This window comes from Centrocercus urophasianus, unplaced genomic scaffold (genome assembly GCF_019232065.1).
Source record: "Centrocercus urophasianus isolate 14NV4802_14NV808 unplaced genomic scaffold, USGS_Curo_1.0 seq_12, whole genome shotgun sequence".
Lineage (NCBI taxonomy): Eukaryota > Metazoa > Chordata > Aves > Galliformes > Phasianidae > Centrocercus > Centrocercus urophasianus.
Genome location: NW_024884364.1, coordinates 48624143 through 48650548, shown reverse-complemented (window position 1 = coordinate 48650548; position 26406 = coordinate 48624143). Strand labels below are relative to the sequence as shown.

Sequence of the window (26406 nt, the reverse complement as noted above, 5' to 3'; positions counted from 1 at the left end):
AAATAAACCTTGTGCTCTCACCACTCCCCAGAAGGCATATTTGCCCCTAGTAATCTTGCGATACTTATTTCAAGGCAACTTCATAATGCCTGTGCATGCTGACACCCTGTTCTATCAAGCCTATTTTCTCCTGCCAGGCAGTACTGAAGGCTTCTGATGTGACTGTGCTCTGCTCTGGGACTCTTCTCCTGCAGTGTGAGCCTCAGCCTCATTCCCTTATGCCTTTTTCTGAATGCTGACTTTTCCAACTCACTCTGCTGGTGCAGTAGTGACCAGCTGCCAGCATGGCACTCGGCTCTCCAGATGAGGTGCTTGTGCTCAGGTCATACTGAGCAGTTTGTGGTGCGGAGTATGGCTGGCCATGAGGCTGGAGCACCATGCTTGGTTTCTTTGAGCACTCAATACTAGGAGCATTCAATACTAAAATCAAGCACAGAGTGGCAATTCATCTATCATTCTATGTGATTGTCAGCTGGTAAACCAGTAAGACTGCACTGTTCATAATCAGATCCTAAGTAAAATAAGACCTGGAGATTTTCATGTGCCTAGGAAAAGTCACTACAAATAAATATAGATTGGGAAACTTGCAGCAGGTATTTAGGGTTCAGTTTTCTCCCGCCAGCCTCTTGCCACACTCACTTCTTCATGCTACAGCAAAGGAGTCATTGACAGAGGTGTGCTTTGCTGTTGGCGTGGTTGTTTTTCACATAGCAAACTCCATGCTGCTGCTTTTACAGAAAACAGAATAAAAATGAAAGTGTATAGGAGAACATTCATCTGCTAGAAATACTGTAAGTGTTGGAGTAATTCAGTAACTGTGATCTGTTAAAAGTAACTTGAAACTTATTAGAAATGCATTTCAAAATGTACTGTATGTTGTGTCCAATTAAAACAGAAAACAGGATGAGGAGACCATAGCATATCTAGTAGCAATAGGCGAGGGCCAGGACTTTTCCTTTGATGACTGTTCAGCTTGTTGTTTCCCATCAGTGTACTTTTCAGCTTCTTTGAACCATGGGATGTTTTGGACTGTGCTTGCCATGTCAAGTGTTTCAGATCATAATTCAGATCAAAACAGTCAGTTAATGTAATACCTACAATGTCAGTTCACTGATACAGCCCCTTCTAGCTGCAGCTTTTACATTCAGTTCATAGGTTGTCAGCATTTCTATTATAAACGTAATTTATCACTTTTCCATAAAACTTAGCTCCAAGCTACTGTGTATCGTACAGCTGATTTGAATCACAAGATGACTTTACTCACTATGGGACCTGCAGAAAAAAAGCATGACCTTACGTATGACAGTACTACTTAACAAATAAAAATAAAAAATAATAAAAAGGAGTAAATGTAATAGAAGAGACCTATGCTTACGATCTATATGGTACCTGTTGTGCTCCTGGACACGTCCCAGCCCACCAGCCAGCTCACCGTGGCTCCTGCAAACTGTCTGCACTAATGCATGTATTGCTTTCTTTATATGGGATCTTTCAGATATTTCTCAAAAATTATCTGGTTTTATACCAGCATCAAGTCCTATGGACTAACAGTTGAGCTGTACTTTTGATCCTTGCCTCCATCTCCTCTCATGCAACACTTTGCAAGTTTATTGGTTCCAACAGATTTGTTTCTTCATTCAGCTTTTATCAAGAATCAGTTTACTGTTGACAGAGCAGAATATTGATTAAAACTTCCAGTTGTAGACATATTAAGCTATTCAGTGATAAAGAGCTGAAGAAGATTCTTTCCGTGCTGAATCACAGGGAATGAAGTGGCAGATGTGATTCAAGGTCAATAAAGACAAAATGATGGGGATAATGACCCTAAGATCCCACAGAATGATGGGCTTCTGCCTCTCCTGGAATACATTTGGAGCTACAGCAGATTGCTCAGGGAAAATTTTGGATGCATGTCCTAAGCAAAATGAATGCCAGGAATTATTAGAAAAGAATAGGGGACTAAGCAGGAAACATTTGCTGCTGCACAAATTGTTTCATCAGCATCTGGAAAAGTAGTTGAAAGAACAGCAACGACATCTGAGACGTGGAACTACAAAGGGACAACATGCATATCCAAGAGTCACTCAGCAACATAACTACGTTCAACACTTTTCAGTGTATATAGGTTTTGCTGGAGTATCCAAATTTTGGGGTATTAGGAGTGGCTAAGAGTTGTATTTGTTACTAATTCTGTATGCAATGAAATTGCAATGTTTTCTTTTGAATTAATGAGGCAAGAATGGCTACTTCTGATGTCTCTGTGATCTGTGAACAGAAACTGTCGCTCACAGGGAACAATCTATCATCTCATAATAATGTGAATGTCTCAAATACGCGAGATAAGTTGCCTCTGAATAGCATTTCTCTTTCATCAGCTACAAAAGGAGTTTGGATTCCAGTGTCCAGAGTCTCGTGCAGATTTGTGATGCTAGATGAGACAACACACGTTCTGAGTATTTGTACTTTTGCTGTCATTAGAGTGGATTGCTACTGTGCAGCTGGCTGTGGTGTATGTTTAGACGACATTCATTTGCCCTTAACATTTGTGTATTAGATTAAAATATCCATAATTAAATTGGTAGTCTAAGGCTGTAGTTTTGCTAGCAGGAATGGAAAGATCTCTGCAAGAACCTCTAGAGGACAAGTTAACCCATCCTGAAAGAAGCTTTGGAGACTGTTTCAGATGCCTCAGAAAGGTGAGAGAAATAATTGCCAATAAGGAGAAAGATAGTGGTACTTAATGGTGCCAGCATGTAAGAATCGTGGGATCTCTGTGCAACTCAATTACAAGTGTTGGAGCCTGAATTGGGTTTTGTCTAATCTGACATCACATCTCCGCATTCAAAAGCATGGCAGCTGGCATGGAGTTTCAGGCAGGTAATCATCCATCTAGCTGCAGTTTCTAGATACTGCAACGCTACCTAGAGTTCAAAGTTTGTTTTCTGAGTCTCCCTTGGCCCTGCAGTCTCTAGCACTTCCTTGTGTCCCTGGACATGCTGCACAGCACGTATGTTTGGGCTAGATTCAGGCTAAGATTGTAATTACTCACGTACCTGTGGTCTGGCCTGGTATTATCCATCACAAAACTGTCATGTGCTGGGCACTGACAGCATACTTAAGAAGCTATTTTTTATGTGATATAACTAGCATATTGGGTAACTTTCTTGTAGCATTAAGGAGAACTTGCCAACTCTTTCAACACAATAATTTCCAGACATTTTTTATAAAGCAGCAGGATTCCCTGGGTTCAGGCAAGCAGTCTGGACTGCATGTTCCTTACAGGTACTTCTTCACTGTATAGGAAGAGTAGGTTGAAGGACATGATCTGTGAGCTACAAAATAATAGCACTGTCTGATTCTTTCTCTTCGTTCCAGCTTCATTCCCACTTCAGCCCCCAGCCATGGTTTACAAGATGCTGAACCTGAGTCTACTTGCAGCTTCAACTCCTTGGTCTCAGCTGCAGCATCCTACCTTCGGACTCTCATTTTTCTCACTAGTGCAGGAGCGTGCTCTCATCTGCTGTACTAAATACTGCTGTTTTCAACTGTCACTCCTCTTTTTAACCACTTCCATCTTGTGGCTCTTTATTTGTGCTCTGCAGCACCACATGGGACACCTGCTCTGCATTTGGCCACCTTCCCCAGACTAAGACCGCCCTGCTTGATTCTCAGTTTGCACACTTAAAAGGACTTCTACAGAGTTATAATGGTGATCTGCTGTTTGCCTGTAAGATAATGTTTTTCTCAGCTGCTTGGACTGAGCACATTGGCTGTGTAGTCCAAAAAGTCCTCCTACTCAGTGGTGCAAAGACACACTGGTGGAGCTGACTATTCATGCTTGTTATATCCCTGGAGTCAACACTGGGGCAAAAGATTAAATGGATGGGATTCAAAGAAAACAGTTGAAAAGGGGTAATGTGTGGAAAAAGGGCAGTAAATAAAGCAGGCTGAGCTCAGCAGCAGAGTGCATGAATGATTTAAAGCTCATGTGCCATGTTTTTCCCTGTTCTAATAACAGAATTGAGAGATTCTCTCACTGCTTCAAAGATCTAAATTCTGCACGTGAAACCACTGTCTCCATATCTGAAGGAGGAATGTAGATTGCAGTTTGTAGTGCTGCACTAGCCTCATCCATAGCCTGCAAAAATTACTGTGTGTCTGTCAAGGGATTACTGGCCCTGCAGAATCAGTTCTTTAAGACTCAAATTCTGCATCTGTCACTAGTTTTCTGGTATATTTTCTTGTGTGTGTGTTGTTTTTTTTTCCTTGTGAGGTGATAGTAGTCTAATACACTGTTTCTGTTTTGCATTATTTTATTATTATTATTTTTATGTTTACCTTTTCAGGTTGCAAATTGTAGGTACTCTCCAGGAGACTGTATTACCGAGACACCTATTTTAGGATGGATGACACTATATCACTCTTTAGAGTAATACATCCTTCTCTGTCTCCAGAGGCAGCCTAGGTAGTTCTTACGGTCTAGACACCAAACTTTTGGATGGATGAAATTAAGTTGGTTGAATTCTGTGTGCCTAAAATACTTATTTAAAAGACTCTCTTGCTAACTAAAGGTTCCTTACATTGGGAATGGTGTCAGCCTTTTCTGTATCCTGATGCTTTGGGACTTGACCCTGTAAAGGAGGCAGTCCTTCTTGTGTATAGCCAAATGTTTCTGAGGTCTCAGTGGGAAAGAGAGGTACAGTAGTTACAAGGCAACGTCATTCTGTGCTGATGAGGATCTCATAGAATCACTAAGGTTGGAAAAAATCTCTACGATCAACGAGTCCAGTTGTGATTCCCTCCCCACCATACCCACTCACCACACATCCCTCAGTGCCACATCCGCACATTTCTTGAACACCTCCAGGGATGGTGACTCCACCGCCACCCTGGGCAGCCCGTGCCACTGCCTCACCATTCTTTCTGAGAAGAATTTTTCCTAATATTCCATTACCTCCCATCCTATCACTGGAGATTACACATTACCTGGGAGAAGAGGCCAAACCCCACCTTGCTATAACCTCCTTTTCTTGCTATAACCTCACTGTAGAGCAATAACATATCTGCTAAGCCTCCTCTTCTCCAGGCTGAACAATCAATCTCAAGGGCTGCATTGCCCTTCTCTGGACGTACTCTGGGGTGTCAATGTCTTTCCTGTAGTGAGGGGCCCAAAAATGAACACAGTACTCAAGGCGTCATCTTGGCACTTTGTCTTGTTGTACCTCATACAATTGGCCTCAGCCCAGCAATCCAACCAACCCACATCCCTCTGTAGGGCCTTCCTACCCCAGGCAGATCGACACTTCCTCCCACCTTGGTGTTGCCTGGGAACATACTGAGAATGCACCCAATCCCCTTGTCCAGTTTGTCAATAAAGATACTAAACAGGACAGGTCCCAATATTGACCCCTGAAGAACACTGCTCATGACCTGTCGCCATCTGGATTGAGCCCCATTCACCTCTCACTGTGCCAGTCATCCAACCAGTCTTTAGTCAGTGAAGAGTACAACTATCCAAGCTGTATGCTGCCACATTCTCCAGTGCTACGGGAGACGATGTCAACTACACCTACCTGAAATAGGCATAGTTTCCGAGGCTTCAGGACAATGGGCATGGATGGTTCTCTGCTTTCATTTCTGTAGTCTGAAAATCCAGCTGAATGATAAGTGGTTAATTTTAGTGCATTATCATTTGTCTTCTGAGCTAGTAACTTTGTCTTCTCAGTAACCTCACCGCAGGTAGGGCACTTCTTCCAGAATGTGATAAGCATTTAACTTTGCAGAAGAAGCAGAACCATCCTGGGTTTTGGGGCACTATTTGCAAAAAAAATGTGGTATTCCTACACTTGGGCACCATACTTTTTTTGTGCTGGATTTTAGAAGTTTGCCAAGTTCTTAAAGTAGTCTTCAGCAGTATACTTTTCCTAGTGGTAATGCATAGACTTCAGTAAGTGCCCACTAGAATTGCTGAGCCATGTTTTCTTGAGTTTGTGGAAAGATTTTGGAAAACTTGGTTCTGATATGTCTGGAAAAGCTGCATGAGTTTACTGAAAAACTTCTTTTCCCCTCTATATACAGACCCTAATATGGTTAATGCAGGAGAAATGAATGGTTCTGGCAACCTGATGGATTTTCTGGATGAGCCTTTTCCTGACGTTGGGACTTATGAAGATTTCCACACTATTGACTGGCTGCGAGAGAAATCACGTGACACTGACCGCCATAGGAAGGTAATGGCAGCTGGAGTTGGTGTGTCACAGACCCTGAGTTATGGCCATCTCAGCTGAGAGAAAAAGCAGCAGTTTTCCAATGCCCTTAATTCCTACTTTGCAGTATCATTTGAGGAGAACTTATAAAAATATAGGTTTGATGTATCCTGAGTTTGTAAATGTGGAAGTGTTTTCTGCAATTTATAGCAGAGCATCTCTAAAGTATGGTTGGGACTGGAGGGAGTGGAGAGTAGAAGAATTTTTAACCTGGATTAACTTTTTTGTTTGTTTGTTTTGCCACGATGCACTAAAATTGCGTTAGCCTGAATCAAAAACACAACTCAGTGTACATATCGTTTCAGATTACAAGCAAAAGTAAGGAATCCATATGGGAATTCATCAAGAGTTTGCTGGATGCCTGGTCAGGATGGGTTGTAATGCTTCTCATAGGACTACTGGCAGGTATGTGTGTGTTACATTACTTTTTCCTGGAACCACCTCACCCAAATTTGCTGCAGTACCATTTGTTTCTCCCTTTACTTCGTTCTCTGTTCACTGATGCTTCACACTAAAGAAAATAGTTATGAATCCTTGCAGTTATAAGATTTAATAAAAGCACTCTTGTTGAGTGCTGGCTTGGAAAAAACACCATTAATCTATAGAGAGATTTTCTTTGAAAATAAGTATGTAAGTACTTTACTCTCAATTGACTATTTTTACTTTCTGAGTCTTCAATTCAAACTAGGCAGTTTTATTGTAGATTTTTTTTTCCCCTTGTCTTCACTTAATGGCATTCTGCAAGTAGATGTTGTCATGTGGGGAAAGAAAATGTTGGCTGTGTACAGTCAAGAGGGAGCTTTGTAAATCATTACGTCCACTTGGTTATCTTTTTATATATGCATGAAGGGAAAATACAATTTCAAACTCAGTTCTGCATTTGCTTTCAAGCCAGACAGACATTACACTTAGCAGCCTGTTCGAACTCAGATGGCAAATTCATTAATTGCTCAAATTGCTCTTGTCTTTTGCACGCACTAGCACATCTTCCAACTTGGAAAGCTCTACTTCTATTATAAAGTTGAAACAGCTGTCATTTTTTTGCATTTTTCCAGTGATGTCAGGGTGCTTGGTGTGACAGTGCTTGGTAGAACCACAGTGCAAAGCTTCACAGGTTTCCAAGCAGTGTAAATCTCTTTTCTGCTATCTGTCAACTTAACACATTTATCATAGCTGTTCCGGTGTGTTAGAAGTGCTGAGGAAGGCCTTGAGAAAACACTGATCAAGTGACATTTTGGCAAATGGTTCTGTTGTATACATTTTTCCACAGTAGTTTTGATGGGTGAATGAGATGGGAAGAAGGAGAAAGTCCAAGGTTTGAGTTTCAGTTGCAGTTCACAATGAAAGCTCGTTCCAGCACCAAAACCCAGAACTGATAACCTCCATTAAAGCTCTAATGCTCATACATCTATCCTACATACTACAGGTCAAGGGTAAGCTGGAGCTGAAGTGCATTAACTTCTGCAAACTTTGTGATGACACAAGTGCAGAACAGCATGTTTTACCGCAAAGAATAGAGATTAGTCTGTTTTTTAATTGGGCAAGGACTTGTGAACCAGCAAGAGAAAAAAATTATCTGCGTGCTCATGATCTGGGCTGTAGACTTTGTCTGCTCTTGGAATGATACATGTACTCTGTGCCTGTCAAAGATGGTGCCTTGGCTCAGCTGCATGGCCGTGGGGCAGCTCTTGGGCAGCTGAATCCAGGCATTGCCAGGGGCAAGAACAGGGCAGGTGAGGAGGGGAAAGCAGCAGCAGTAGATCCAGGGCATGAGGGAACTGTGTCCCTGCCACAGCCTTGGTGGGGACAGAGGCCAGCAAGGCGGGACTTTTGGGGGAGGGGATGGCAGGAGCCTCCATGTATTTCCAAAGGCACTTGGAAAAGTTATTCAGGCCCAGGAGTTTAAAGTTAGCTTAAATTTTTCATTCCAGGTGGAGGAAGTATAGACCAGGGGACCAAATTCATTTCCTTTGATGGAAAAATATGGAAATAAACATATTCTATACTGCAGTTCTGCAGTGACATGTCTAGACAGCAATGTTAAGATGTCTAGCTTCAAAGTTAAAGGATTGACATTCTGGGTTGCTGAGCTCTCTGCAACTTCCATTAATTTCACTTGAAGTTGCAAAGATTTGGAACTTGGATAAAATCTAGTTCTGGTCACTGGGCTTATTAATCAATAACTATTGTATTATAAATCTGCAAGCACTGGTCTTTTCTTCTTGTGATTTTCTCTGTAAAATGTGTGTAGTAAATCACAGCATTTTCCTCCTTATGTGGATTCCATGTAGCAAAAGGGATTAGTTCAATATATAATTGCACACATTTTCTTAGAGGCACAGAGGTGCATGGAAGCGTGTGTTAGAGAACTGAATGTTATTTTCCTATTCTGTTGTTCACTTGATTAGGGGAAAAACATTCAAAAGCTTCCTTTATTTGCACCTTCTACTAGGTAGCATTAATATTAAATTGTCTGATTATAGATTACGTGAACTTCAAAGATTGGAGTGACAACAGAGAATGATAAATCCACCAACAGATGTTCGAGGCACAGCATTTGGTGCTTATGCTCAAGGGCTGAGGATTCTTTCTGTCATTTCCTGAAAGTTTCAGAAAATTGGAGAATTTATAGTTTACTGTATCTCACTGAGTTATGCATGCTGATGTTACAGCATGATGGTTTCTAGTTGTCTAAAAACGTATTTCATCATTTCCAAAGAAATCTGGGGAAATGGAAAGAGAGAGCAAAAGAAAGTCAAGGCCTACAAATAAAGTCACTGTTACAGGCATCACTGCTCCTGCAGCCTGTTTTATTGTGGTTTTTTCCGGTATGTGATGAGAAGTAAAGGCCTTAAGTAAAGGCCAGGAGAGGTTCAGGTTGGATATTAGGAAAAATTCTTCTCAGAAAGAGTGGTGAGGCAGTGGCACAGGCTGCTCAGGGAGGTGGTGGAGTCACCGTCCCTGGAGGTGCTCAAGACACATGTGGATGTGGCACTGGGGGATGTGGTTAGTGGGTGTGGTGCCATGGGTTGGTGGTTGGACTAAATGATCTTAGAGGACTTTTCCAACCTTAGTGATTCTGGCATTCTGTGTATAGTTCTTCATACTCTTCTGTTACAACAAAAATTCGACACTGCTAATGTAGTTGAGTTTGTGACAGGTACTCTTGCTAAGATGCTTAGAAAATATGCTCATGTATAAAGCCCTGTGGATCACACAGAATCACAGAACCACAGAATCATAGGGGTTGGAAGGGACCTCCAGAGATCATCGAGTCCAACCCCCTGCCAAAGCAGGTTCCCTACAGCAGGTCACACAAGTAGATGCTATTTTTGGTTCTATTTTGGTGAATAAAAAGCAGGTTGTGCATGCGTGAATTATTTGAATTTTATTATTCTTGTTATTATTTTCTTCTTATTTCACAGAAATAAAAAGCAGAAACTTTATTTACAGGTCAAATGAACTGACTCCTAAGGGAAAAAAAGAGCAAGCCCTCCACACCTCGTCCCTTCAGCTGTTTGGATACTTAGCAGGAAGCGGAAAAATAAAAGTCTTGAAACTATAAAGACGATCCATTACCTTTTCCAAAATATTTTAATATCACTGAAATTCACCGACAAAATACACTGGAAAGGCATTGTTTCCCTTGGGGTCACACCGCGTGAAATTTACGCGTCTTCTGTCCACTGGATGTCGCTGTAGGGCTGTGTAGTTACTGGGAGACTGCTTAAATAGGGCTTACGTCCACAAAGAGAGAATTTGAAGAGCAATTTTAATCTGTGTGTTCGGATTGGTAATGAATGCACACATCAAGATTCTGATTCCATTAAGTTCATAAGTCAAAATTTGGCATCCATATTGTTTTTGCACTGAAAGCATCCTTTTAAAAGGTTGCCATCTTGGGACCAGAAGGACTGGAGGAAAGCAGCAGTGTCCTCCTATCCACCCCTGAAATGCACAGTGTGGCTTGGGCCCTATGGCCTAGTCCTTACACACAGCCCTGCTGACGTGCATCAGATGGTATGCCTGCCTGCATCTTTGTCAATTAGCCAGCATGAAAATAACAGTATTTAAAAAAAAAAAGCTTTAGGAGAGAATGCTGATAAATCAAACATGTTGGTACGGCTGTTTCTTTGCAGTTCTCCCACTGTTTCTTCCACTTCTTTGGCATGTCCATGCATTCCAACCTGAGCAATGTATGATTCTATGATTCTATGATATATATTGCAGCTTCTTCCCTAAATGATGTCTTTTTGCTTTTATTATAAACAGATGTATTTACGTCATGGCTTGGTATTTTTCGGTGCCACATCTCCTTTTCATGCATTTCTTTTCCAGGCACGTTAGCTGGAGTGATAGATTTAGCTGTGGATTGGATGACAGACCTGAAGGAAGGTGTCTGCCTGTCTGCATTCTGGTACAGCCACGAGCAGTGCTGCTGGACGTCTAATGAAACGACCTTTGATGACAGAGACAAATGTCCCCAGTGGCAGAAATGGTCTGAACTTCTTGTAAACCAGTCAGAGGTATGGGAGCCCTCTTTGGGGTGGGTCAGGGAAGCCAGGGAATGCCTCTTTTTTCATACTTGCTGGTGATCTTTCCAGGTAGATTCTCTGAAAGAGAAAACTTTATGAATGGAAATAGATACGTGGTTTTTTTGTTTGGTTGGTTGATGGGTGCTGTAGTTGTTTTGTTGTTGTTATTGTTTGTTTGTTTTTAAAGACATTACCACAAGCAATACCTGCATAGTTGAGGATAGGCCCCATTGTAATAATACCATCTGTGATAGAAACAGGAAAATATCTCTCTCTCTCCTTTTTTCTATCCTTTTATTTTTCTTCTTTTTTTAAATTGTAGTTATTTTCAGTACAAATGATAATGTTTCAAGGCAGAATGTGTGGAAGTTTTGAATTTTAAGACATCTATGGTAGCCTTCCTTAACCCCTTGTGGCAGACAGTACTTTCATGGTATTTTGTTTCCACCTCAGCTATTCAATGTATTGAATAATATCAATTCCCTCAAAACTCAAATTATTGTATTGAAAAACATCCCCCATGTTTACAGGCAACTTGGAGGCAAAATTGAATATGACATTGGGTAGTGAGATGGATGTGTCATTGGAAAGAAAGGGCTTATGTGATATCAAAGTCCCTAACAGAACTTTTGGTTTGTTTTTAAATAGTAATGCAGTTTAGGCAATAATAAAGGAAAGAAAATACATACTTCTATGGCATAAACCTTCTGCAGCCGGGCAACTGAAAATAGGTGACTTGGAGACATTGTCTCAGATCTTCCTCCAGTGTGGAGGAGGTTTGACCCTGCAGGAAATGTTTGAGGGCACCTTCACTGCTGTACAAGATTGTCATTCATGTTCACTTCAGTGCCACTTTCAGTTTGTAGTTCAAGTAATACTAACGGAGAGTGTCTGTGAATATGCACAACCCAATTTTCCATACTTGTAATTAACTGTAGCGAAGGTAGTGGGGTGCTTACTGTTCCTGAACATTCCCACCACTTAATCACAGGCAGAAATCTCTCTGTACAGCTTCCAGTCCACAATGCCAAACTTGCCTTTGCCAGAGGTTTTCCGGGCTTGCACAGTTCTTCATAAACAGATGGTTCAGATGGGTGTATCTTTGTAACAGTGAAGAAATATTACCGTGGTATAAGGTTGCAGGGCTGGGGACAGGGTTGTAATTTAAGTGAACAAAAAATGTGGCAAATCAAAAAAGGGTAGAATGTTACAATTGTTATGGGGTTTAGAAATCCTGTGCATGTGTTTGACATGCTGTTACTCTGAGAACCTGGAATATTTAAACAGAGCATTTCCTTGAGAAAATTTATTGCTTTCACCTGCTGCACAAACTTAGCCATCATGACTATTATATGCCATGGCTTATAAGAAAAGTATCATCTAGGTGGACAATGTAAAATTTAGCTCATTTCTATCCAAACTGGGCTTATGACCTCCTAGTATCATGTCACTGTGGGAAAAAAGGGTTCTTTCTCAGTTTTAGTCAAAGGACGCTCTAAGATCCATAGTTTTCTGGCTGCCATGACCCAATGGAGATTGCAATATTAATAAGAAGTGTATATTACTATTATATACAAATCCATGGCAAAGATCTGTAATACTCCAACAGAAATGTGGATCTGGCAAGTAAAAATTATGTTGTATTGCAAACGTGAGCAAGTTCTACATGATTCCTGTATCTTTAGAGGACTCTAAGAGGAATCATAATGTACTGAATGTTATTAAGTTTCAGGATTATTATTATTGTTATTATAGACTGTGGCTGTATTGCTTGAATTGGTATTCTACGTTTGGGTAGCTGCTCTGTAGAACAGCAATGCACAGGAGAACTAATTTGGATTACATTCCAGACAAAAAGTTCTCAGGGCAATTTCTCCAAGGGTAGTCTATCAGACGCGTCTACTTTTTTTATGTGTGACTGTGACTCTTTCTCATCATAGTCAACTAAATTTGACATTTTGAGGACTAAGATTTAGACCACTTCTTCCATGTGGTTTTTCTGATTTATGACTGATAAACCCTCTACATTGATGCTCTCACTGATAATTGTGACGTTTCCTATAGCATCTCTTGAAAAATGATTTAGTCCAGTCCTATTAAATGAGCCTAAAGCAGTCTTGAGGTAAATCGTTATGGAAAACATAATAGTGCATCAGAAACATCCCAGGCTACATTTTTTCCCCTAATCGCTGTTTTGTAGACCAACCAGAAGCACGTAAAGTGTTGTAATACAAGAGTTTCAAAAACTCAAATTCACTGGAGCTATGGATGTTTAACATTACATAAGATGCCACCCAATTCAGCTAGATCTCTAGCCAACATCTGGTGCCTCAGAGCTTCTGCAGATGCAGCTTGGCCCTTCACTACACTGGAGCTGAGGGCCCTATATTCTAACACTTCATGTCTACCCAAGCTAGAGGGAAGGACCACATGTCTTCCATGGCTCATGATACTGGATCATGATTATTACTGGCTTACTGGATGGTTGAGATTGGAAGGGACCTCTGGAGATAATCTGGTGTAGGCCTGCTCAAGCAGGGCCACCTACAGCAGATTGCCCAGGACTGTGCCCAAACTGCTGGATCTCCTGTCGTGAAGGTCGCAAGCCAAGGAAGCCTCTCTACATCTTGGACCCACTTCCCAACTTTGCAGCCTTGAATCTGTCAGTACTGAACCTTAAGGATGCATATTGCTATAAAGTCCATAGGAGGAAGTCTGCAAGCTATGACATCTTAAGTTGAGTCAGCATAGAGCTCTTTGCCTCTATGAAAACAAGCATTGGCCAGCAATGGATGGCATCCTGAGGGATGTGTTTTATTTCAAAATTTTAAATTTGTGAGAATTGTTTTCAATTATGTTCAATTTGTACCTAATCTGGACTGAAACCAGATCTGAAATGTTGCTAGGTAGTTGTAAACTAAAATATAAAGTTTTGCTCTGTTCCACTGCTTCTTCATCACTATTGCTGCCAGGATGAGTCCTCAGAGCCACTGCTGGAAAAGATGTTAGCAGGATCATCTCCACTGATGAGCTTTTTCAGTCTCTGATTCCAGTATAGATGTTTTTCTGGTTCAATGCATATAATGAATGAGAAATGACCCATTTGCTATACTGAGTTCCTACTACTTCACTTCCCAAAGGATTTATTATTTTTAATCATTAGAAACCGCTGCAATTGGATCTGTAGGAAAACAGATATCTGGAAAATGTAACAGTGAGGGCTGTCCTTAGGGATAAGACTGAACTGGCCACGTAGAATCTTGTGAGGTCTTGCCACAATGCAGTAGGTATATGTGTGACTGCAGTAATGAGCTGATATAGTTTTCATCTGATTTCTCAGGTGTGAAAGAAGTGCAAGTAAGAAGAAATGAAGTTAGTTAGAATAAAGTGAATTTAGAATCAGAACTGCAGCTTTATGTCAGTGTTGTAGGGCCACATTTTTGTGATGGCATTAGTCTTTGGAGCTAAGCCAGGTTCACAGTATTTTGTCCTGGGACAACATACCGAGTTTTCTTTGGAGGAAGAGTAAATATTGCCTTAGCTGTTTGTAATTGAAAGCACTAGGAGAAAACACTCATGAAGAAACAAGGCTGTCTTCAGCTGCAGCAACATACATCCATGATTGCTGTAGACAGATGTCAATCACTGTGAGTGTCAGATCCATGACTGCTAGGTTCTCAGTGCACTGCAGGATGGTATTGTACTGTTTTTATTAGCAAGGCCAGCTGCTAATGTCAGCAAGCATAAGAGGAACTTAACAAATTGCCCTTTCAAATATATCCACAAGATTAAGGGCAGTGGTTTCCTTGCTGTTTTTTCAATTGGGTAGAGATCAGGAAAATGAGGCTTAGCAAGGATTCATGTTTTTAAGGGTTGGTTTCTTTCAAGCTTACAAACAGAGACACTTCACAGTGCTAGGGGTTTTTTTAATGACTAGAAACTGGGTCTGGCCAACTCTATTAACAGAAGATACGATACAACTGATTAAAGCCTGTTTTCCTACTTGATTTACCACAATGTTGATATCCGCGCTGCTGTCCTGTAAGAGCAAAGTGCCTTGATGTTCTTCAGCAGCTGGGCTTGCATCCGGTAGGAAGAGTTCACTGAGAGGTGAAGAATTCATACCAGCTCATGCACTGAGTTTCATCTTGTTTTTTGTTCTGTAGTGTCATGTTGCAGGAGATTGTTTGAAAAATAAACCTCTTTGCATCAGTCCAGTTTCTTCAACTAAGTTCTCTTTTGTCTGTGTAGGTGTGGTTTTTGAAATTCATCTAATAATTATGCTTGTTAAGAGGGAAGAGGTAATTTAAGACAACCTTGAACAATGATTTTGACTTGGTCATTGACAGAAAAACTGGCAGGGCACTGCCAACTGTGCTTTCACTATGGTCAGCCACAGCTCATGATTACTACTGTTTCCATTCTGTCAGTAAATTAAATATGTTTATGTTTCAATATGCAGATGGCTTTAATTAATGACTGGAATACTTTTAAAATATCAAGGATATGTGATATGTTTGTCAAGATACTGTGTTTTCAAATGATTTTCACTCTGTCATAGATGGTATTGTATAGAAAGAAAGGATTTATTTATGCTTTCACCCTTCTACTCTGTAAGCTGAACTGGCCACTGATATACACAGGCATAAAGTTTGAAAAGATCAGCATTTGTATGGAGAGCTGCTCTTTGAATGCCCTTTATGTCCTTCCCAAACTGAATGGATGGGGTTAGATATATATATTAGAATGCTGCTTCTTCATGTGGGTAGTAAATTTTTGGAGCATATGAGGTCATCTGTCCTTCCTGATACAAAGCAGCAACTAGCGTGTAAATGAAAAGACCAGGCTTCATGCCACCCTCGTCTCTAGAAGAAACATGGCACTTACTGTCCTGTATTTGTCTAACTATGTGTATTGCTGTTATTTTTCTAGGGTGCGAGTGCTTACATTCTGAACTATTTTCTGTACATTCTGTGGGCTCTATGTTTTGCTTTCCTGGCAGTCTCCCTGGTCAGGGTGTTTGCTCCCTATGCCTGCGGCTCCGGAATCCCAGAGGTGAGTTTCTCTTTACAGATGAATATCTAAAAACTGAGCCAAAGAAAAGATCATTTGCTACCTTTTCTTCTTCCAGAACTGTACTGTGAGGTAGCATAGGAATAAACCTCATGTGTCTTCATTCCTTTGTCTAACCTGTGTTCATGGTAACAATCAGAATTTTACGTAGTAGAAAATGTTCAAATGCCACTGTGACTTGTTCACCTCTGGCAGTGAAGAAGAATGTATATTGAATTAAAAATTGACAGCTCCCTGTCATCAGTTTATGAAGTCCAATTTTTTGTGACTACTCACTAAGAGATTATACTGTGCTTTCCTTGGATGAAAATAATTGGGCCGGGTATAAACAGCAGAAATTTTTAGGTTATACTTTAAGCAAGAGCAAACTAAAGTAAAGTAAAGGGAGAGGACAACAAACCTAAGATTTCCTGAGTAACTGAAGATTTGAGATGCCCATCATTTGAGGTGTCTGAAAAACGCCTGGCTGCAAATTGTGTCCTTATACACAATGTCATGCTGATATGACATTACGACAGCTAGAATCTCTGATCAGTTTTAATGTTTTGAGCTTAAGCCCAGATGTAGTCGTTGAAGCGGGGACCCCTGCAATTAAAGTAGTATAACTACTCACAGTTTTTGAAATCAGAGCAGTCTTTCATTTAAAGTGCTATAAAACTATGGAGATTATTACTTAACAATATCCAAAAGAGCCAACAGTTTAAATTTTAGAAATCTGTACATACTTTCTTTCATAGAATCATAGAATGGCTTGTGTTGGAAGGGACCTCAAGGATCATCATGCTCCAAACCCCTGCTCCATATCTAATACTAGACTAGGCTAGTTCTTTATCCGTAGGAGAAGAAGGAAAATATTCCATAGCCAATAAGGAAAAAAATCCTGCAAATAATTTGAAACGTTTAAATAATTTCCATGTTTCAAAGTAGTCACATTTGTAATGTATTTGATACATCTCTAAGTAGTTTTATAAAGTTTTCATAATTAAATCTGGTTTATAGAAAATAAATTTCAGAACCATTCAAAGTCAGTTTTACTTGATACCTATATTTGATTGCAAGAAATGCTTTCAACTGTATTTCCTGTTAAGATGAATCCACCAAAACGACTTATTTAAACACGCTCAGTCTTAATTACTTTTTTAAAACCGTAGTCCATAAAGTGGAGATTTGACTTGCAATGACAATACAACTCCTCATTCTTGTTCCCACTGCTGAAGTGGGAGAAGTGCTAAAAGTGGACTGCTGCTAAAAGTGGACACGGCTTTCCAATCCCCACTGTCATTGTTTCTGTGTGGGGAAACACGTGACAGTGACACTCAACTCTAGTCTGTTTCCAGGACTGGTTTCCAAACTTAAATCCCCGTGCAGTCTCTGTTTAATGCATGTGCACTGTGCTCAGTCCTAGCCACTCACGTGCCAAATTAAGAGAAAATGTGTAAAAATAAGATCTTTTGGGCTTTCTAATTTCATAATACTTGTATGCTTTTACGTCACGGCCATTCCAAATATTTAGAACATTTTATTTCTTGTTTTAACTGGAAATGGCTTGTGATTGTTTATTTGCTTTTTTTCTCTGCTTTGTTATAGTTCAGTCGAGTTTAACTCTGATCCTGTAAGCCAAGAAGATATGAAAAAGTTTCATGTTTCTATTGATCTGTATGAGACTCCTTACCAACTCAGGGGAACACCCATAATAACAGTAACACTTCCCCCCTGTTCAGGTACACTGTGGGACAGCTGCCCTACCTAGGACTTCTTTCCCTCCATCACTGTCTCTTCCCAAGCAATCTGTGATTTTTAACTCCGCTGAGGTTTTAACTCAATTTGCAAATTCAGAGTAGAAAAGGTTTCTTCAGCTCTTCAACATGTTCTTCCTGCTTTCCAGATAAAAACCATCTTGAGTGGGTTCATTATTAGGGGCTACCTGGGAAAGTGGACACTTTTGATTAAAACAGTCACCTTGGTTCTGGTGGTATCTTCAGGCCTCAGCCTTGGGAAAGAAGGGCCCTTAGTCCACGTGGCCTGTTGCTGCGGAAACTTCTTCAGCAGCCTTTTCTCAAAGTACAGCAAGAACGAAGGAAAAAGAAGAGAGGTGAGGTTGGCTCAAATCATCCTTTATTTCCCTTTCCAGATGCTCAGTGTTTCAAAGGACTCACGCTTTGTACATTAATGTTTGTTTTGTAGGTTCTTTCAGCTGCAGCAGCTGCAGGAGTTTCTGTTGCCTTTGGGGCTCCAATTGGAGGTGTACTTTTTAGCCTGGAAGAGGTGAGAGCTGGCAATTAATTTGTTTCAATAAATACATATCTTCTTCTGATGCCTTTTTCTAAGATTCATTTTTTCAAATATTTATATGGTTATTTTTCTTGTAAAGCAAAAATAAACTTTGATTGTTAGTAATAAGATTTAGCCAGGTATTTTAGTATAATTCAAATAAAAGAAGGTCACTGTCTTTCTGGAAAAATGTGATTCGGTCTGTAAATGTGTCATTGTGCTGAGCTTTCTATGGCTTTAAGGTAACTGTTGCATGGGCAGACCTATGAAGCATCTGTTTTACTTTCTTTAAATTTAGATTTATTGATTTTTCATCGATTGCTGCTCCACATCCAAACCTCAAAGTGCCCTTTCTAATACCTTTGTGAACATGTTCTGGCTGCCATAAGATCTGGTGTTCCTAGTACAGTCAGATGCAAAGTCACAGAAGGAACAAACTACAGCAGCCTACTGTGCTCCGATGAATAACTAAAGCCAGCAACCTCTGACACACTCAATGAAGTTTGCTTGTCTCTGATTTTAGGTCAGCTATTACTTTCCCCTGAAAACCCTCTGGAGGTCATTTTTTGCTGCTCTTGTGGCTGCCTTCACACTGAGGTCCATCAATCCTTTTGGAAACAGCCGACTGGTCCTTTTCTACGTGGAGTACCATACCCCCTGGTACATGGCTGAGCTCTTCCCCTTCATTCTTCTTGGCGTCTTCGGTGGCCTCTGGGGGACCCTCTTTATCCGCTGCAACATTGCCTGGTGTAGGAGGCGAAAAACCACCAGGCTTGGGAAATACCCGGTCCTGGAAGTTATTGTGATAACAGCCATCACTGCCATCATCGCCTACCCCAACCCGTACACCCGGAGGAGCACCAGTGAGCTGATCTCAGAGCTCTTCAATGACTGCGGTGCTCTGGAGTCCTCCCAGCTCTGCGACTACATCAATGACCCAAACATGACCCGGCCAGTGGATGACATTCCTGACAGACCTGCTGGCCCTGGAGTCTACACTGCCATGTGGCAGCTCGCCTTGGCTCTGGTGTTTAAAATTGTCATCACAATATTCACTTTCGGCATGAAGGTAAACTGGGGACTGGTGAAGAGCTCAGTGTGGCACTTCTCATGTAGTGTGCTGAATGATGCTGTCCATATGTCCCAAGGCACAAATGGGTTGCAGTCAGCAGTTCAAATCTGTATCACATGGTTTGGGTGCCTCTGACTTACCTTCAGCCATGTGTGGGCCACTGTGATGCCTAGTGCTCCATTGGCCTGCCAAAACCTTTCTCTGCAGGGCACAATTGCAGCAAAGCGGCACGTCCTGCATTTCTGCACCTTTTAGTTAACTCCAGTTTTATTAAGTGAAAAAGATATCTGGAAGAGTATTTAAATTGACTGCTGCAAAGGAGCAAATTCAGCATGATTTCCACTGCAGCTGTCTTTCAGCTCTGTCAGAAATACGGACTGTTTACATTGTTGTTTGTCTTGTTGGATTAATGTCTTAATGTGCCTCAAGCTAACTATGCTCAGGGAAGTAATAGTTCTCAGTTTACAGATTTACACATTTAAAACTTAACTAAGATTTAAAAGTAGGTGAAAACTTCTGTCTTTGAATCTCTTTAAGCACGTTAGCCTGGAAAAAAGAGGGAGTGGGAGGACTGATGGATATATAATTTAATTATTCTAGACTCACAGCTTCTTCTTCCAATCCTTCTTCTCCCCATAAATGGGTGATGAAGGATTCAAGAACAATTCATCCAAGCTTTCAGTATATACAAAGCCGATTGTGGACAGTTCTGCATATCTGAGTGCTGGAGCCTATATAAAAACGTATCTGTCTGTCTACATCTCCCGTTATCTGAGCATGTAATTCCAGATCTGACTGCAGCAGATGATACAAAGTTATTCTGAGAAAACTCAGAATAACTGGAAAACTATGCTCTAGAAGGCCAGTTTCCAAAAAAAAAAAATCTTTTTTTTTAAATTTTGTATTTCTTTCATGTTTTCTCTAGTTGGGCCCCCATTGATGACAAGAACTGAGTGGGGCTCAGGTCAGTCAGAATGGGTGGCTAAGTCCAGCTGATTTCTCGAGCAGGGAGAATGAGTGAGAGTTTAGGAGTGCTTGGATATTAAAGATATCCAAAGGGGATACAGGGAAGGACTTGAAAAGAGATGCCCTTCACTACAGACTGTGATTTGTGCTGGTGCTGGGAGCCAGTTTTTGCTAAACTTGGTTATTATCTAAAACTTCTGATTTTGGTTCTTTATTTGGCATGTAATTCTTAATTTGATATATTTAAAAGTTGTTAGTAGCAACTGATAGTTTCAACTCTTCTGAAAAAGAACAGATAAAATTGCCATATCCAGCAAATTTAGAAGGCTCAATTTGACTGTATCAGGAAAACTAACAGTACATTGGGGATGAGATAGCTCCAGCATCTGGACAAAGATTGTTAGTTTAGCTCTCTAGGAAGCTCAAGGTATAATTTCAGAATTATGTAAAAACATCATAGAAAAATCTTTCTTTAAAAACCTCAAACTTGATGCCTGTGGGCTCTTTGCAATCATTCTGTGTTGCCTTCTCCACCAGGAAATTTGTCTCCAATTTGACATCTGAGAAAAAGTTCACTTAGATGAAGAAAAATGGCCTGTTGTTTTTGTGGTAGTTTGTGTGTTTGCTTTTTTTTGTTTGTTTGTTTGGTTTGGTTTTTTTTTTTAGTGATCTGTGACTTTGGTGTTTAGCAGACAAAAAGGAAATGATTCATAAATCTTCCAGGAAAATACATAGCAATCTGAGTTGAAGAAATATCTGCTTCTGAGCACTTGGCCTCCTATCCTTAAATTTTTATTCTGTTTGACATTTAATTTAAAATCTGGTTTGATTTAGCCTGAAGGACTAGCAACAAAGCTGTAAAATACTTCATGTGATAGAGACTGAACTCAAGACATGATTTTCAGTTAAGCTTATTCTCGAGCCCTTGACACAGCCATCAGTAGCTCCTGATGAGGAAGCAATAATGGAAAAACCAGGAATATCTTTACTTTAAAATCAGACTATGACTCAAAACCACCATTTAACTGTCAAATTCATTGTGATGCTGAAGGAAGAGTTCCAAATGGCTTCTAAAATGCATTTGAATTATATAAAGCTATTAATATTCATGCAGCCATGCAAAGTCACTGTATAAACCTATGGAAAAACATAAGGAACATCACTATAAGCCGCCAAAAAAAACTATGACCTTCTGATCCAGCTTTTAATAATGGAAATGGGTTTTCTTATTGCCAAAAATAAATAATTAATTGCTTGACGTATAATTTCATTACTGATCTTTTTTTTGCCAGTGCTCTCATGCTTCTATATTTTATTCAAGATTCCTTCAGGCCTTTTCATTCCCAGTATGGCTGTTGGAGCCATGGCTGGCAGGATGGTTGGAATTGGAGTAGAGCAGTTGGCCTATCACCATCATGACTGGATCATCTTCAGGAACTGGTGCAGACCTGGGGCAGACTGCGTCACGCCAGGACTTTATGCTATGGTGGGAGCGGCTGCTTGCTTGGGTACAGTACATGCTGATCATTGTGCATGGGTAACACCACTACTTGGGAACCTACAAACTGCTTAAGTGGGTATTGTGTCTGTGTTAGGTTTCATGCTGGTGTTTCTGAATGTAATAATGTGACGGGCTGAAGCATGGGAAGCTTCTTCAAAGGGTCTCCCCAGTGGTTTACAAGAGAGAAGGCAACAAGAGTTCTCTACACGTGTAGACAAGTCAACAAGAGAGACTTGCAGTCACCAGTGCCTACTCTTTGTGATCTACCAATAGTGCACAAATGAGGAAAATAAAAAAGTTAGGCTACGGATTTCCAAGGAGGAGTGATGGTGGTAATTTATGCTGGTTGCTTGCTTTTTCCCGTAGATAAAATGAAATCCACTGTAGCTGGAGTAAAGCTAGTTCTTGTTTAGGTTGTGTTCCCTCTCTAGTGAGGGGAATAAAATTCTCAGGTCTGGCCAAATCTTAAGCTACACAGAAGTAAAAACTTGGGGTATTATTATGGCTGTGTGTCAAAATCTGATCAACTGAGTTGTCTTTTTGTTTTCACTTTGGCTGTAGGCCAACATCTGATTACATCAAATTGGTAGGATTCGTTGGATTTTACAGGAATGACCTGTTAACTAGTAACGCTAGGTCACTGAACCATACCTCACATATTAAATTTCTAGTCATAAATTTCACAGGAATGTTGAAGAATACCATCTGAATGCATTTTTGTCCTATCATGACTTTCTCTTTCAGTATGTGCATGTTTTACCTCCTTTTGTTATCATCATTGATAGAATCATAAGATGATGAAATAACAGTGGGAAAGATACACTCAGGGAAGAGCTGGAGACATTTCAGTTTCAGAGTGTCCTGTTAAAGAAATAGGATTGTTTGTGTGATCATTTACTGGGGAACTGAAGGCGGGATTTGCTTGTCTAAATTTACAATCTGTAATGTAGACACTGACACCTGAGATGCATTGATACCCTTCACAGTCCATACATTAAAAATGAAATACTGCAAAGTTCAGTCTCATCTGGCAAAAGACATCAGGCAAATTTATCCTTGATGGTGACTGTTCTCTCCAGAGGCTATAAAAGCAATCTGGATGACTGCTATAATGCAGACATGTAACAACAGCTAGGATGAATCTTAGTCTCAGCAAGCAGAAAGCACTTTCTCTTATCCATAAATGATCTTAATGTTCACAAAATAAATAACACGAATTTTGCTGTGGTATTCCAGTTGATCCTCTGGCCAACAGTCACTTCCTCTTTAAAAAGTTCAAATCAAGGTGCAGTGCTTTTAGCAGTATGTTAAAACACACAATGGCATGGTCAGCACTTGTTCTTAAGGCCAATGTTCTGTCTTGCTTAGGGAAAGGCTGTAAGAAACAAAGGAAGTATTAAATGATCTTTACAGTGGTATCTCCTCTCAACTTCTCAGACTCGGTCATTAAGACATTCCTGAGACAAAAGTTATATCCAGATTGTCGTGTTAAATAATCAAAAACTTAATTTTCGTGTATGTTGTAGAATAAAAACATTGTTAAATGACCTGTTTGCTGATTCCTCTCATGCAAAATGATGTTGCATTGTGAGGACTAAAAATAGCGGATTTATTACGTTTACCTTTTGAACAGAGGCAAAGAAATGTTACCTAATAATTCAGTAATACATACACACTTGTCTGCAGATATATGATTATATTTATCCTTTAATGTAAACTGAAAGAGTAAGAAGTTTGCTTATAAAATGAAAAGACTGAATTGAAAAATATAACTACACTCAGGCATGTAGAGCTGCATGCCTAAATGGCCTGAAACCAAGTTGTCTCAGTTCAAACTGTGTATTAAACTAATGTAATGTAGCTTGCAGTGGCCCTAAACTGTCCATACCTCAAATTTTGTAACTGTGACACACTTGAAGGTAATGCTTAAATTTCTTTTCAGTATGAATGCTATAGGTAACCCAATGTGAAGGCCTGCTGTCAAAGCTCCCAGAGCTGTAATACTGCCTGTCTTAGCCATGGAACTTTGCTAATTCTTGGAGTTATTTTAGAAAGTCAACAGAAGGATTCAGTGTTAGTTTCCCAAGTATCCAGCAGAGCTGAAGTTTTTGCATGCCTTCTGGATTGATAGCTCAGTCTTGTTGCATAAATTCTTTGTTTTTCAAAGTTTACATCTTTGGCTTGAGCAACTTTGCTCCATCTTTTTGATGAAAATTGCAGCAGATGAAAAATATCTTTCTTCAGTTACATAAGCCCCCAAATACTTCACAAAGTATACGGGCAAAGTACTCAGCATGAATAATTTTGTAACTTTTAAACTGCAAGACGCAAAAAAATAAATGAGTTGCTTAGTGGGTATACTTACGGAGAACTGAGTGACTGCTTTCTTTGTTGCCAGGTGGTGTTACTCGAATGACGGTCTCTTTGGTGGTGATTATGTTTGAGCTAACTGGAGGCTTGGAGTATATTGTACCTCTTATGGCTGCAGCTGTCACAAGCAAGTGGGTAGCAGATGCCTTTGGGAAAGAAGGGATCTATGAAGCTCACATCCATCTCAACGGTTACCCGTTTCTAGATGTGAAGGATGAATTCACCCACCGAACTCTGGCAACAGACGTCATGAGACCAAGACGTGGTGAAGCTCCTCTTTCTGTTCTGACACAGGACAGCATGACTGTGGAGGATGTTGAGACATTAATTAAGGAGACTGACTACAATGGCTTCCCAGTTGTGGTCTCAAAAGACTCGGAGAGACTTATTGGATTTGCACAAAGACGAGAGCTCATTCTTGCAATAAGTGAGTAGAGAGTGTCAGTAGATGTGTAAATTTGATTTTGGTAACGTGGGATGTTAACTGTGTTATTCATAATTTTCTGTTAAGTGGAAGTGTCTGAAAAGCAGTCAGGCTCACAACTATATGTCTTCCTTCACAACATTATGCCACTCAGAATCCATCCTCAGTTTGAACTAGCCACCATACAATGACATGTCACACTATATAGAGATAAATGCACTTCAACTAAGAAGCCTCAGCTTTCTCTTGCTTGACAAATTGTGCATCTCCAGTGTGGTGGCTAAGGGAATACACTGGAGAAGTACTTCGATTCCCTCACACAACTGATCTCTTAGATGAAGGCAATAACTATTGAATCCTGCATAAAATCCTGGCTCACATACAGCTCTCTGCCTCATGATCTACTTCCGCACCATTTCTTCCTTACAACTGTGGAGCACTAAGCAATCTCTAGAATGCTTAGTGCTGGTCCTTGTAAAGTGAATAGCAATACCACTTCCTATTGCTCCAAAGCACTTCCAGGAGGATTGCATCCCTCTGTACCTCCTTGTTGAGCAGGTAGGTAAGTCAGGCGAACTTAAGTCGTCAGTCACACTCTGAGAATATACGTGTCCACCTTAGATGACTTCTGCTTTACAGTACTTGACTCCATAAAGCTCTTTTTACATTTGGCCAGCTTCTGTACAAAAGACTGAGTCTTGGACACAAGCCAGGTGGCCTCTATAATGTGCCTGCCCCAGTGCAGAGTTGGAAGAGCAACATAGTTCACATAGGCTGAAAACTCCTGAATTTGAGAGGCCATTTCACATTTGGGAGAATTAATCCACACTCTAAGACAAAAGCCTTCTGCACAGATTACTTTATAAAGTCATTATCATCCATTTGTCTTGCTCCTTTTGCTAATCTGTATCTGTTTTTCTTACCCACTGATTGCAAAAATTGTCTGTTCATCTGTTTCACCTTTAATCTAAATTCTCCAACCAGTGAGACTGCACACAAAGTCCACCATTTTTATGATACCACTGAATTTGCTCAAAAGTATTATATCATTCAAATTTCTCTAGAGAGATGTTTATCTTTCAGGAGTGAAGTCATGGCTTTGGTTAATCACTGTTGTCCAGAGTCATTGCTGCCTTGGGAACAGCAAAGTGGTAACTAAAGTACTTGTGCCTGTTGTTTTGGGTGCATGTTCAGGAAGGAAATACCTAGCTGTCAAGGGTTTTTATCAAAAGGTGGGAGTTAATTTTGATTAATGTTACCTCTTACCACAGATCATATATCAAAGAACTATGCAGCATGTTCACACTTGAAATTAGATGTATGAATCAAAACAAGATGAGACAAAGTTAGCATCATTCCTATAAATTGCAATAAGGCTTGTAATATGTGGGGTGAGAAGGTTGAGAATCATACAATATAGTGATATTAGGGTTGAGCCAAAACTGCTCCAGTTGCAGAAATATTACAAGACAAAGATCGTTAAAAGGAAAAAAATGCAGCTGGAACATGTTGGAAACCATTACTGTCTACACATTACAAGTCACAGAAGCAGATTTCTGCACTTTGATTGATGGAAATGACCTCCAAGAATATATACATATGCTTTGAGTATGTCTGATTTGCTGTACCTCTCAAGAACAGAAGCAACTTCTATTAATCAAAGATAATAATTCCTACCATTTCCAAGAATTTCTACAGAGAAGAAAAAAAAAAAAGAGGAAAAGAAGAAAACTTTAACCCTCTGAGCCAAATACAAGATACACTAGTTCTGAGGAGAGAGAAGTTGCTTATTCTTTGGAAATCCATCTCAAATATTGTAACCTGTAATGATGAATAAAAATGAGGTAAACACTACCAAGAAAATAAGTCACTTCAGTGCTAAGAATTCTTGTAAAGTCATACTATAAAGCACAAGGCTCATATTGATC

The 26406-nt window shown here is 40.2% G+C and overlaps 1 protein-coding gene across 1 annotated transcript in view; it reads left to right on the top strand.

Moving 5' to 3' along the window:
- The window catches only part of CLCN4 (chloride voltage-gated channel 4), a 37554-nt gene that overhangs the window by 4511 nt on the left and 6637 nt on the right, over positions 1–26406 (top strand). The window contains exons 2-10 of the mRNA XM_042811003.1: positions 6079–6230; positions 6572–6671; positions 10605–10792; positions 15734–15856; positions 17760–17966; positions 18059–18139; positions 18669–19214; positions 21505–21691; positions 24083–24481. Coding sequence (XP_042666937.1) covers positions 6087–6230; positions 6572–6671; positions 10605–10792; positions 15734–15856; positions 17760–17966; positions 18059–18139; positions 18669–19214; positions 21505–21691; positions 24083–24481 — 1975 coding nt within the window. The 5' untranslated portion in view covers positions 6079–6086. The remainder of the gene's footprint in view (positions 1–6078; positions 6231–6571; positions 6672–10604; positions 10793–15733; positions 15857–17759; positions 17967–18058; positions 18140–18668; positions 19215–21504; positions 21692–24082; positions 24482–26406) is intronic.